Here is a 12,649-nt window from a genome sequence, read left to right as displayed (position 1 = left end):
GGTCATGACTTTGGAAGGCTATTCCAGAAAATTAATGTTAGCCTGTTTTCATGTGTATTTGCGTTCATTTTTTTGTTGAAGCATCCAGTTGGGTCCAAGTTCCAAACATCTAGCTCTTAATTTGAGGTGAAGTTAAAGAATCTGGAGGTAGCCCTCTTTCGTTATGATTCCATCCACTTTGTGCAGTGTACCAGTACCAGTGGCAGCTAAACAACCCCAGAACATGATGCTACCATCACTATGGTTGGCCATACCGTGTCATACCGTGGGGTATGTTCACGGGGTATGAAGGATCTCCAGGCATTTGGTTTGTTCATGGCTGGAAATTTCAGTCAAGCTTGACATCTCAGTTAATGGTGACAGTGGACAGTGACCCTGCAGGGTCACCATGGTGTTCCAGCAGTTCCAGTTAATGGCCTGCTTGAGCCTTGGAGGTTCCCTTGAACGTACTAACCAATTTCAGTGACAGTTTGGGTCTTCTTCCAGACACTGGAAAAGTGGTGACACATCTGAATGACTTGTACTTATGTACTTTGAACTCATGATCTTGGAGCCTGCAGTTGTTTAGAAATCACTCCAAGAGACCTTCTCAACTTGTGTAGATCTACAATCCTCTTCCTTAGATCTTCACCGAAGAGTTCCTTGGACTTCCCCATTGGTCAATCCACCAACTGCCGTCAAATAAATACTTTATGTGTTGGCAAAGAAACTACCATTTATAGTCAATTGTGACAATCAATGAGAAGTTAATAGGTCTTATCAAGTTAAAAAAAACACTGTAGAACTTTCAGCATAACTTAAATGATTTAAGCGAGTGTGTGCACAAAATTGACTCTCTGTGGATTATAGAGAATCCAAAATAATTCCAACTTGTTTCTTTAAAATCATTAAAGATGTATGCTGTAAAATCACTACACTGTGGAAAAAGAACAGTTCAAAGAAATCATTAACACACAAAAGGACTGTGATGTTTATGCTTGTGATAAGTGAAAGTAAACTTCTGGGCACATTTGCAATGCCTCAGTTTAGGGTCTTGGTTATCTACACTACCTTTCTGAAAGAGGGTAGAAATGGACACCAAATAAAATTACAGTCATACCAGCATGAATAAATAAGGATGATTATGAGTCATGCAATGGGAGCCCAAGAATAAAACATATGAAGTTGAAAATGATCATAACGGGTATAATTTAATGTTACTGTGAGGTACTGAGGACTGTGGAAAAGGGAGAAAAAAGAGAAAAAGCAAACCAGGACAATTTGAACCTGTGTTTGTTATATGATTTGAAAAAACTAAAATCTTGTTCATAACTATTTTATTAGTTATGAATGTGCATATTTTGGGCCCGAGGGGGGTTGCACATCAATCACCTGGATCAATGGGGCAAGTTGGGGGAGGGAACGGGTGAAACGTTGCATTCTGGGTGGAAATAAGATGCGGGGTGCTGTCCGCAAGTAAAACCACGCCATTGGCAGGGTGGAGGCTTCGCTCGAGCCAATCACGTGGTGAATGTGAAGTGGAGGGCGGAACGCACGGGGGCACACTTCCTTGCATAAATAAAGGAAAAACCTGCGCGGTCCCTTCATCGCACTCCGTTGCACGTTAAGACTTTTTTGAAAGACGGTAAGAGTAAAATGCACGTTTGGTTCTAACCTTTGCTGCGAATTGTCACAGTGAGCAGGTCAGCGCGAGGGGTGAGGTTTCTGTACCCCGCGTGCTCATGCACGCTCTCAGGCTCTTACCTTACTTGCTGCACATTATTTGCAAACCTGGTAATCGGAGCACTTACACCGTTGTTGGGTTAAATTAGCGATACTGCGTGTTGCAATGGTTAAACTGGGCTATTCGAGCAACATTTACCAAATAATGATGCCAGCGACGCATGGCTTCTATTTCTTGTGATCCTAACATAAAGGGCCCTTTATGTTAATGTCTTAAATTACACGAGGGACCTCAATAAAAGGGACGCCTATCTCCATCAGCTGTTTTGGATAGTGTCCTGGTTTCATTTAGCTCTCACTTGCAAATCATGTAAATCATCTATTCAAAATGAAAGTAAATAAAAGGCACCCCTGCAGCCAGTGACCGCTTCCTTAGGCACATTGTGTGATAGCAGTGATGTCATGAGAAGGTAAGAGCTGAGCGGACACGGTAAAGATTGCTTTGTCTCCTGCAGTCAGAAAGCCAACATGGGTGACAAGAAGGCTGTGATCAAGAACGCAGACATGTCTGATGAAATGCAGCAGGATGCAGTGGACTGTGCCATGCAGGCCATGGAGAAGTATAACATTGAGAAGGATATCGCCGCCTATGTCAAAAAGGTATGTTGCTGTTGCTTCAAAGTAAAATGAGTAGCGCAAACTTGTTGCATGCATTTTTGCCAAGAAGATGCTAACTTGTGTCTTCCCCTGCAGGAGTTTGACAAGAAGTACAACCCCACATGGCACTGCATTGTTGGGAGGAACTTTGGCAGCTATGTGACACATGAGACGAAGCATTTCATCTACTTCTACCTGGGTCAAGTGGCTATTCTGCTGTTCAAGTCTGGCTGAGACGTGGGCTCTTAAACTATTTCAGCATTTCTTCTCCCATTTGCTACATGACTACCTCCTAATTTCTTGCCGTCTTCAGCCTGTTATTATTTTTGTCTCCTGCAACACTACCAACAGTGGCTGGTGCTTTGAGCTTGTGTAATGCCTGGACTGGTGATGTGTCATTCATAGAAAAATGCCAATATAAAATGACTTATGGTGACAGCACTCAGTCAGCCTCTGCACTTCTAACAGACTCATTGTGGCTCATGACTTCCCAGTAATTTGCTGTGTTGTGGTGGCACAGACTTTGTATGTTAGTTCACATGACTGTATAATTTATTTTCATTGAATTAAAATGAGCAACAGCCTTTTTTGTTATCCTTTTGATTTTCACTGACAAACCATGCTGAGACTGTTGCTTACATGAAATAAAGGATGCAAAATACTGAGATTTTAAGGGTTTTGTACATGCCTAAACATTCCTGTTGACACTTGTAGTGTTGTTGTAGATCTTTGGGAATGTAATTCAGTGAGTAGTCATTGTGATATTTTCATCATATTGACCAGAAAGACTTTGACGACAGTAAATTGGTTCAAAATGCTTTGTGTGCTTTAAATTCATTTCACTTCCATGAGCTATTAATGGCTTGGCACCCTGTTGGGCTGTCGAGCACTTTATCTCCCGTGTATTCTGAAGCATTGTGATGCATCTAAACTTTAGGTGCTCTGACATAACTGCAAATAGGCAGATATAGAGTACCTCTTTTGGAAATGCAGAATTTTTTTTTGTGCATTTACAATGCGGTGTGTAAGGCAAAAACCGAATTTGTACAGTTTCAAATGATCTTAAAAGCTAGTATTTGGTATGAACACCTTTATTCAACACTTAAGTTCTTGTGTAATGTGGTGTACTGCAGCCTTTTCTCACCGTTTGCTTTCCTGTGAAAAAAAATTACAGTAAAGTTAAGCACAGTTTTAGAAAAAATAAATGGCAAATCAAACTACGTGGAAGCTAATGTCTGCCAGTGAAATAAAGTTGACTACGCATGCAGGCAAAAGTTTACTTTAACTAATTCAAAATTTTGAGTTGCCTAATGTGAAATTTTCTGCTTTTGGATAGCAGAAAAAATAAAAAATAAATTATTTTATTGTATTTTTTCAGTGGAAGAAACAAGCCTCCATACATACGTAAAGATATTACACATAAAAAACACACAGAAACATTGGAAAACAGTTTTTGGCAGACAATCACTTTTTGGCACAACAGCGGTAAACGCTGTAAAATGGATAGTTTTGTTTTTCTGGTTTTCACCGCAGGGGGGCGGTAATGAGCTGAACTCTTGGATATGATGCTTTAAAGAAAGCCCAATAACCACCGAGGAGATAGTAGAAGTAATGGCGGCTCAGAGCGGGTTGTCACACCCGGCTCTTGTCCGCGGTGGTGTGTCTGTTTTCCCCCCGGTGCCTCTGTCCGCTGAGGCCGCTCCGTTCACTCCCATGGAGCCGTCCGGTTGGGGGCCCGGCTCACAGTCGGAGGCCGAGAAACTGTTTTCCAACTGCGCCATAAAACTGAGAGCCCTGCGAGCAGACTCGGTCCAACTCAAAGAGGAGCTCAACCTGCTCTTTGACCAACTCTTGTCCGAAAACTACAACAGGACCTTCGAGCCCGCTGTCAACATCCGTCCAGAGGTACGGACACTCGCTTTGGACCTGTAGTCTGTTTTCAGCGACACAAACTCTATAAAAGTCTGCCGCCTCTGTATTTAGAAGCAGAGCTGGGATGAATAAACACTGAAATAGCCATAAACCCACGCACTTCAGAGCCCCGAGGATAACCATATAACCAATAAGAGACTAGCTCTAAACTAAACCAACAACTGTGACATCAGCATTTTGTTTCTTTTCTGTATTGGTGTATTATTTCCATTTCAGGACGTGTGTTCTCTGCTGAAACATGCCAGCTGTCTTGTGCCCCTGACTCAGGAGCATCTAGTCATCAAACTCTGCCAGGTTGTCCATCATCTGCTCAACCAGCTGAAGGTAACAGGTCATGCTTGTGCCACATGTACACTTATGTATTGTTAGGACTGCTTTTGTCGCATTTACACTATATGGACAAAAGTACTGAGTTGTCACTGAACTGAGGTGTTTCGTTCAGTCTCGTTGCCACAGATGAACAAAATCGGTGAAGTCGAGTGTGGTACTATAACAGGATGACCGATGCCAACTAAGTGGTATTATTGCGAAGTGGAAGCAATAAATCAATAACCACAGACATCCAGACCTCAATAGGCATTAAAACCATATATAGAGAGCTTCGTGGCATGGTTTCTATGGCCAAGCAGCTTTGCATCACCAAATATCGGACAGCAGTGGGCCATCTATAAAGTTTGTTTGGTCTGGGTTGATGGTTCCAGTAAAGGCATATCTTAATGCTTTAGGGAAACTGTGCCAACTTGGGTCTGCCCCAGTGCACAAAGCAAGCTCCTTAAAGATGTGCTAGGATTAGTTTGATGCGGAAGAATATGCCAAACTGATCCAACCGTCAAACACCTTTTGGGATGAACTAGAACAGAGATTCCAGCATCAGCATCAGGCTTCATAAATGCTCTTCTGGATGAGAGGACGAAATTTACAAGCCTGTAGAGGATTCTCTTAGTGGAAACTCTTATATCACGACAACCAACTCCATACTAACAGAATGGGATATCATAAAAGCTTGTGTAGTTGTTGGGATATACTGCACTTACAGCCACATTTGTCTTTTATTTTTAAGGTAATAATGTATGAGCACACGCTGGATGTACTGGTGAACTATACTGCAGGTGCACTGAAAGTATGCAGTACGTGGACCCACACAGACGTCCTCCTGGCACTCTCCACTGTAGTCTATGGGAATGGACCTCAGTGCCACCAGGTAGATATTTAGTGCACTTTCCGAAAAGTGTGCCCTAACTGTTGACTATTTACGTCAAGATTTTTTTTGTATATATATTTGTAGCACCTCAGCGACTTACTGGGTGAAGAGGGATTCCTCCTGCAGTATAGTTCTCCATCTCAGTCAAACATGGAGTTGCGCCGCGTTGCTCTTACCTGCATGGCCAACATCTGTCTCAGGTACTGCTACAACATGCTTGAGCCAGTAGCCATTTTTATCTGTGTAAACTGCAGGCTATATGAAAGCCTGGATGTAGTGTCTATAATCTGATTTCTGAAGAGCTGCTTCGAATCTGGAACTCGAATGAGACGCAGTGCCAGTTTCTCCATCTTTAAGCTTGTATTTGTCGCTCTAATCGTCTGCATCTGTCCCTGCAGGATACCTGGTCAGCCGCCTTTGGATGATCAGTACAGAAGTGTGTGCTTCCAAGCCTTCCTGAAAACGCTGCAGTCAACCAAACCTCCCGACACTGATGAGCTCTTCTACTGCATGGTACTGGATACTCAACAACAAACATTTAAACGAGAAACAGATTAATTCAATCCTGCTTATATAAAATTGTGTAATCTGCGCAGGTGATCCAAGCAGCTCTAAAGGGACTTCAGTGTTGTCTCTCAGGTGGGAAGTGGAAATTTGGTGGAGGGGAGGAGCTCGGGTCTGTACTGGCTGCACTTAAGGTGTAAAATCTCATCACATGTGCACAGTTATTATTAATTGATTAATTTTTGTTGAGTTGAGTATTAATATGGAGTCCTGCTCATGTATTCTGCAGCGACTCATGTTCCAGGGGGCTCCAGGTGTGATTGTGGAGTGGCCGGCTGTACTTTATCCAGCACCTTTACCGCAGTACGAGAGTCTCTCCGCAGCAAAAACTGCAGAATCACCAAAATCATTAGAGCCACCAAAGGATGTCGCTGTGCCAGGAAAAGCTTCAGGGGTAAGAAGAGTGTTGATACCAGCAATGGCCATATTTAAAAACACTGAGGAAACTCTGATTTTTAATTGAATGTATTTCTCTCTCCAAAGAGTAAAAAGAGGAAATCTAAAGGTAAGGGAAAGAAGACGAAAACTGAGGAGAGCAGAGGGGATGAACGAGAGGAAGGAGATGCAGAGACTGTGCCTGCACTTCTGAAAGGCAGGGCGGAGGAAAAACAGCCTGCCTCATTTCTCTACCCGTCCTGGAAACTAAACAGTTCTGATTCTGAATTTTCCGACCTAGAGGGCAACGCACAGAGCAAATTAAGGTACAGAAAGACCCTTAATTAAATATTTTTCTCCCATGCATGTGTATCTTTTAAAAGTATCAATAGATGTTTTTAATTTTTTTTTTTTTTTTTTTTACTGTTTACACTCTTTCAGAGTGAACCACGGTCGTGTGCGTCAGGGGGCGCTGCACTGTTTGTTAGTTGTGGTGAAAGCAGTAGAGAAGAGAACTCTGTACGGTTACTGGTCTTCCTTCATCCCCGACTCTCCCATCGGGGGATCACCGCCTCTTACTCTCGTCACAATTATTCTGAAGGACCTCTCTCCAAAGGTACAACACACGCACACACACACTGTGCAGTTCTGGACCGATACGATTGTAACATCTCTCTCTTGACCCCCCTTCCAGGTGAGGTTGTGTGCACTTCAGGTGTTGTCAGCCATGCTGGATAGCTCCCGGCAGTTCCTGGCTGTGGCTGAAGATACGGCGTCTCCTCGAACATCTTACACCCCTTTCTCCTTCACGCTGGCGACTGCTATCAGAGAGCTGCACCGCACCCTCAGTCTGGCCCTGCTGGCCGAGACCTCCCCTCAGACTCTCACACAGGTCATAAAGGTACGATTATTTGCTCTCCACGAACACTTTTTATCTTTCATCTCTTTCTCTTTTGGGTTACAGCTACTGTCAATATTTCTTTGTTGAACTTTAATATAAACCCGGATGTTACAGACTATAGCATAATGATTTTTTTTTCTTTTCTGTAAAAACTCATTAGGTAAACATAATTAAATTTAAACTCCATTTAATTTCAGCGGAATTACACCCTCAGTCTCATAAAGTATGACGAAAACTGATAACTTAATGAATCCATTAGGGTTTAATTACATTTATTTCATTACATGCAATATGTTCAGGTTCCAGTAATGAAATGCGCTATAATGCAAAAGTAAACAAGTATGCTAAGTGATTTTTATAGTGTTAAAAAGTTCTGAAAAGACTCTGGAATAGTCTTTAAAAGTTGCGCTTTTCAAATTCGGACATAAAAATAGAATTAAGAATAAGTCTGGGCAGTATTAGTGTTGTTGTTGTTTTTCAGTATTGAAGCGAAAAATAAACAGAATTTGTTGTGACAATTAGCAGTTTAGCTAGATGGTTGCATATTGCCTGCTAACACTTTGAATAACTTCACATACCTTTACTGTGTAAGGTCACATGTTTGCAGTCTGTGTGTGCATATAAATAAGAGGATTAGTCACTGTTTGTCTTTTTTGTGGTGTTTATCAGGATGTAAATTACAATATGAGTTTCATGTGAAATGAGCTGAGAGAGTGCTGAATTCTGACATGCATCTTTGTTATCCACACTGTAAATATCCGTCTGCTCCGTCTGTTAGTGTCTGGCCTACTTGGTAGCCAACGCTCCCTATCACCGCCTCAGACCTGGCCTGCTCACTCAGCTCTGGAAGCAGATTCGTCCGTATGTGCGCCACAGAGGTCTGTATGTTGTCGGCACGCTGAAATAACTGCCAATAGGATGTAAGACACTGAAGTCTGTTACCGTCCACACAACTATCTGTCCTTCTTTAGATGTGAATGTGCGTGTGTCAGTCCTGACACTTTATGGCGCTCTGGTGACCACGCAGGCTCCTCTCCCTGAGGTGCAGCTGCTCCTCCAGCAGCCAGATCACAGCAGCAGCATGGGTGTGTTCACGCCACAGGACTCGGGCCTCAGCTGGAGACAAAGAGACGGGGTGTCCTCACCCTCTCGTACACCAGTCAAACATTCCCAGCGGAGCTCTAGCACACACTCCCCACACATTCCTCACACACCAGGGGAAGAGGACAGCCGGCGACTGTGGCTGCTGCAGCTCTGTGTGACACTAGTGACTCAACCCAGAGAGGACCAATCAGACAGCGAAGGAGTGGGAGGGGGTGCTGCTTTAGAGCCACCTCCTGTTCGACTTGAAGCTCTGCAGGTGAGCAATAATGAGCCAGACAGGAAGCTCCAAACAGGCATTTCTAAAGTCTGAAGATGTTTTTAATCTCTTGTGTTTCAGGTCTTGTCTCACCTGGTGCGTGGCTACTTCCCTCTAACTCAACACTACCTGTGTGAGATTGGGCAAGTGAGCGCACGCTGTCTTGGGGAGACGGACACCTCCATACAGCTGCACGGAGCAAAAGTAATGCCCTCTATATAATATAGTAGTATGAATTGAATACTGATCCTGCAACAGTACACAATAAAACAAGTATCAGATATTTAGAAATAACATCTGTCTTTTATTTAGTTGCTAGAGGAGTTTGGTTCGGGAATAATTCAACAGTACAGAGCAGAAAACAACGTGCCTGAGAGCTCAAGGGTCCCCATAAGCCAGGTAAATGCAGATCATTTCTACACAGTGCATTACACACAACATACGATTACAGAGGTTTAAACAAATGCACTTCGTTCTTTTTGGACAAATCCTCATTCGCCTGTTTCAAAGATGGATTCAGCAAATTTAGGGTTAAAATCTAAGTGTAAGTGCTATTCTTAATATCCATATGTAACAGACAGGTTTAAAGTATATATTTATGTAACGTTTTAGAGCATTTAAGCAAACTTTTCTCAGACTTTGACACTAATGTCATGTTTTCTGTCCTCACACACTGATGTGCATTTCTAAGAGATTGTAAAATAATTTTTCAGAAGTGTAAAACCTGAGTTCAAAGAGCCCAGAGATCTTAGATGGAAAATCTCTTTGTAATTATAAAGATAACCACAGTTTCCTGAAATACTTATACTTACAGGGGTAGGAGCATGATTTCATATGAGCTACAGGTCGAGCACAGACTGAGAGTTAAGCTGCTGCCACTGAGGTACAGATAATTTCTGTGCAGGCTTTAGCAACAGTAAAAGGAGGCATTAAGAACAGGTTATATTTAAAAAAAAAAATCTCTCTAATCCACATTAATGTGTGGTAATTTAATCAATGTGTGTACAATACAGGTGGTGCAGTTTTGGTCAGAAGTGTTGAGCGGCCCGTTAAACCGAGCGCTGCAGAATGAGCAACATCCCACGCTGCAGGCGAGCGCCTGTGACACGCTCTCCTCCATTCTGCCGCAGGCCTTTGCACAGCTGCCTGTGAGTTATCCCCTTTTATTGGACTTGTTTTTCTGCACTAGTGCTGCCGAGCTTCACGGCGCTGTATGTGTACTGTTGTTTTTAAGGACAAGACCCAGCTGATGTGCATCACTGTGCTGCTGGGACTCACCTATATTGAAAACTACCTGGTGAAGACGGCAGCCGTCAGGGCTTTGGGGATCTACGTACTGTTCCCCTGCTTGAGAGAGGTAGGTGTGCTGATCACCAGCTATGACCACAATTTACAATTTAAATCAGATATTTTGAATCCAAGATATGTAAACCTCTGGAAAAAAATAGAACAATTATGTTCTTCTTTTCAGGATGTCATGTTTGTGGCTGATACTGCAAACACTATCCTAGCTGCGCTCGATGATCGATCTACAAATGTGCGTGCCAAGGCTGCCTGGTCCCTTGGGAACCTCACAGACACTCTTATTGTTAATATGTAAGACAGCATGGATGTACCACACATATAATCTCAGAACAGACTGAAATCATATTAAAAGGGTAGAATAAAATATACCGAATGCCTATAAACAGTTGATCTTGTTTCTCTTTAACCAGGGAGAGTGTAGGTGTGGACTTCCAGGAAGAGTTATCAGACATGTTGCTGCTCAAGATGCTGCAGGCAGCCACGCGAGCAGCAGCAGACAAAGACAGGGTGCGAGCAGCTACGCTTTCACACTCACACAAACATGCAGGTTATTTTAAAACGCCCCCGAATTCATCTGTTAGATCTTGTAGAGTGTACTTACGTCCTCCCTCGATCCCTACCAGGTGAAGTCTAATGCAGTGCGCGCTCTCGGGAATCTGCTTCATTTCCTGCGGCAGAGTCAGATGACCAGGCCCGCGTTCCAGCAGCCACTGGAAGATGCAGTGCGTGCTCTGGTTAAAACGGTCCAATCAGAGGCTACGATGAAGGTCAGATGGAACGCCTGTTATGCTTTGGGAAATGCTTTCAGAAACCCCGCCTTGCCGCTAGGTAAGTGTTTAACCACAGGGCTGTAAAAGCATCATACATTGTCAGTGTTATGCATTACATTTGAAGGAGGCTGCTGTGCAAAATGTCTCCAGCAGTGATTCATTTGGATTTCAGTTTTTTTGAAAAGCTGCTCATGTCCATCTCTTCATCAGACTCAGCTGCCTGGTCTCACGAAGCGTTCTCTGCGCTCTGCCATGTTGTTACTTCCTGTAAGAACTTTAAAGTGCGGATCAAATCTGCCGCTGCCCTTGCAGTTCCCGCCCACCGCGGCTGCTATGGAGACACAGAGCGGTTCACCCGTGTGTGGTGCTCCCTCGCAACAGCCCTTGAGAACAGCGAAGACACCAACGACTTCTTGGAGTACCGCTACAGCGCCAGCCTGCGACACACACTCTCTCAGGCTCTCTTACACCTGCTCAGCGTAAGCCAGTCACAGGACATGCTCGGGCTCGGCACGTCACTGGCCAGCGAGGAGGGGACGGGCATCAGAGAGCATTTGATGAAGTACCTCCGAGCAGAGGAAGGAGGAGGAGAGGAGGCAGAGAAGGATATAAGGGGGGAAAGTTTGCACCCTCGGGAGAGAATTGGAAGTGTGGAGCAGATTTTGATCAGGATAAAGGGGTTAAAGGTGGAAGGGGAGGAGGAGAGGGGTAAGGAGATGGTGAGTCATTTCCTGGAGGATTTAATAAAGATTTGTGAAGAGACTTGGGAAAACACCCAAACTAACAGAGAGGTGACTGAAAGCAAAGCGGATCATGTATGAACTGCTGGGCAGTGATTTATGACTGATAATGTTGAACATCTGTTCAAAGATATTTGAAATCTGAAAAAATACAAATATTTTCAGGAAGAAAAAGAATAAATTGAATCCTATGTATTGATCTCATGCATTTATACCACTTTGGTCATTCTTAGTTAGAGGATGATTGTGTCTTTTTAATTTTACTAATATGATTAAAGATTTTTAAGTGTAAGCATGTACTTCCCTGCAGTCTGGATTTGTTAAACTATAAAAACGTTCTTTTGAAACATGTTGCCAAGAAATGTACTGAACTGAAGCCTTCAGTTGATCCAAAATGCTCCGGAGAGGGAGGGAGGGAGGGAGAGCACATTTCTCCCATATTGGCTTCTCTTCACTGGCTCCCTGTTAAATCCAGATTCAAATTTAGAGTTCTTCTCCTCACATACTAGGTCTTAAATAATCGGGCCCATTTTACAGACCTATAATGCTCCAATAGAGCGCTTAGTTCTGAGAATGCAGGCTTACTTGTGGTTCTTAGGATATTTAAAAGTAGAATGGGAGGCAGTCTTCAGCTTTCAGGCCCCTCTTCTGTGGAACCAGCTCCCAGTTTGGATTCAGGAGACAGGCATCCTCTCTGCTTTTAAGATTCGGGCTGGATCAGGCTGCTGGGGGATTTACCATGATGCACTAAGCATTTCTTCTTCACACTGTATATTTAATTATTAATCTGGCTCTCTTCCATAGTGTACTTTTTGTTTTGTCTCCCTGCCCCTCACCCCCAGCCTGTTGCAGCAGATGGCTGCCCTTTCCTGAGCCTGATTCTGCTGGAGGTTTCTTACTGTTAAAAGGGAGCTTTTCCTACTGTTGCCAAGTGCTTACTCATCGGGGCATCCTTTGAGAGCTTACCATTTGATACCTTAAAATTTAAAGTGTATAAAAAAATTGTGATTTGATGTTACATAAAAAAAAAAAATAAAAAAAATTGCTACTTTGGGTCACTATCCAACCTTAAAGGTTGCTACTGCAAAAATCAGAATGTATGAGATACGCTCTACTCTAAAGTTTCATCAAATACAGTCCTGTGCAGAAGTGTTAGTTTTTAGTCCACTTCAAGATATCAGG

The 12,649-nt window shown here is 43.2% G+C and overlaps 2 protein-coding genes across 3 annotated transcripts; both read left to right on the top strand.

Moving 5' to 3' along the window:
• The first annotated feature begins 1,487 nt into the window (after window positions 1-1,487).
• On the top strand, window positions 1,488-3,136 carry LOC146565717 (dynein light chain 2, cytoplasmic-like). 2 transcript variants are annotated; one of them, XM_085289051.1, is made up of 3 exons: window positions 1,488-1,624; window positions 2,182-2,322; window positions 2,416-3,136. In XM_085289051.1, exons 2-3 carry the CDS (start codon window positions 2,191-2,193, stop codon window positions 2,551-2,553), a joined length of 270 nt encoding a protein of 89 aa, XP_085145177.1. In that variant the 5' UTR covers window positions 1,488-1,624; window positions 2,182-2,190; the 3' UTR covers window positions 2,554-3,136. The 2 variants fall into 2 exon arrangements, with proteins under 2 accessions (XP_085145177.1, XP_085145176.1); XM_085289050.1 differs by having other exon boundaries at window positions 2,178-2,322.
• A 786-nt stretch (window positions 3,137-3,922) lies between these two features.
• heatr6 (HEAT repeat containing 6) lies at window positions 3,923-12,520 on the top strand. The gene is made up of 20 exons (XM_085289046.1): window positions 3,923-4,224; window positions 4,468-4,575; window positions 5,312-5,452; window positions 5,537-5,652; window positions 5,851-5,965; window positions 6,049-6,150; window positions 6,246-6,410; window positions 6,500-6,717; window positions 6,833-7,007; window positions 7,086-7,292; window positions 8,071-8,170; window positions 8,264-8,652; window positions 8,734-8,856; window positions 8,965-9,051; window positions 9,666-9,800; window positions 9,887-10,009; window positions 10,124-10,248; window positions 10,368-10,464; window positions 10,581-10,785; window positions 10,938-12,520. The coding sequence occupies exons 1-20, from the start codon at window positions 3,931-3,933 to the stop codon at window positions 11,546-11,548; spliced, it is 3,636 nt and encodes a 1,211-aa protein (XP_085145172.1). The 5' UTR covers window positions 3,923-3,930; the 3' UTR covers window positions 11,549-12,520.
• The last annotated feature ends 129 nt before the right edge of the window (window positions 12,521-12,649 follow it).

This window comes from Mchenga conophoros, linkage group LG10 (assembly GCF_057382185.1).
Source record: "Mchenga conophoros isolate Kocher_MC1m ecotype Shallow Benthic linkage group LG10, M_conophoros_male_GT1.1, whole genome shotgun sequence".
NCBI classification, from domain to species: Eukaryota; Metazoa; Chordata; class Actinopteri; order Cichliformes; family Cichlidae; genus Mchenga; species Mchenga conophoros.
This window is presented reverse-complemented; position numbering and strand designations above follow the sequence as displayed.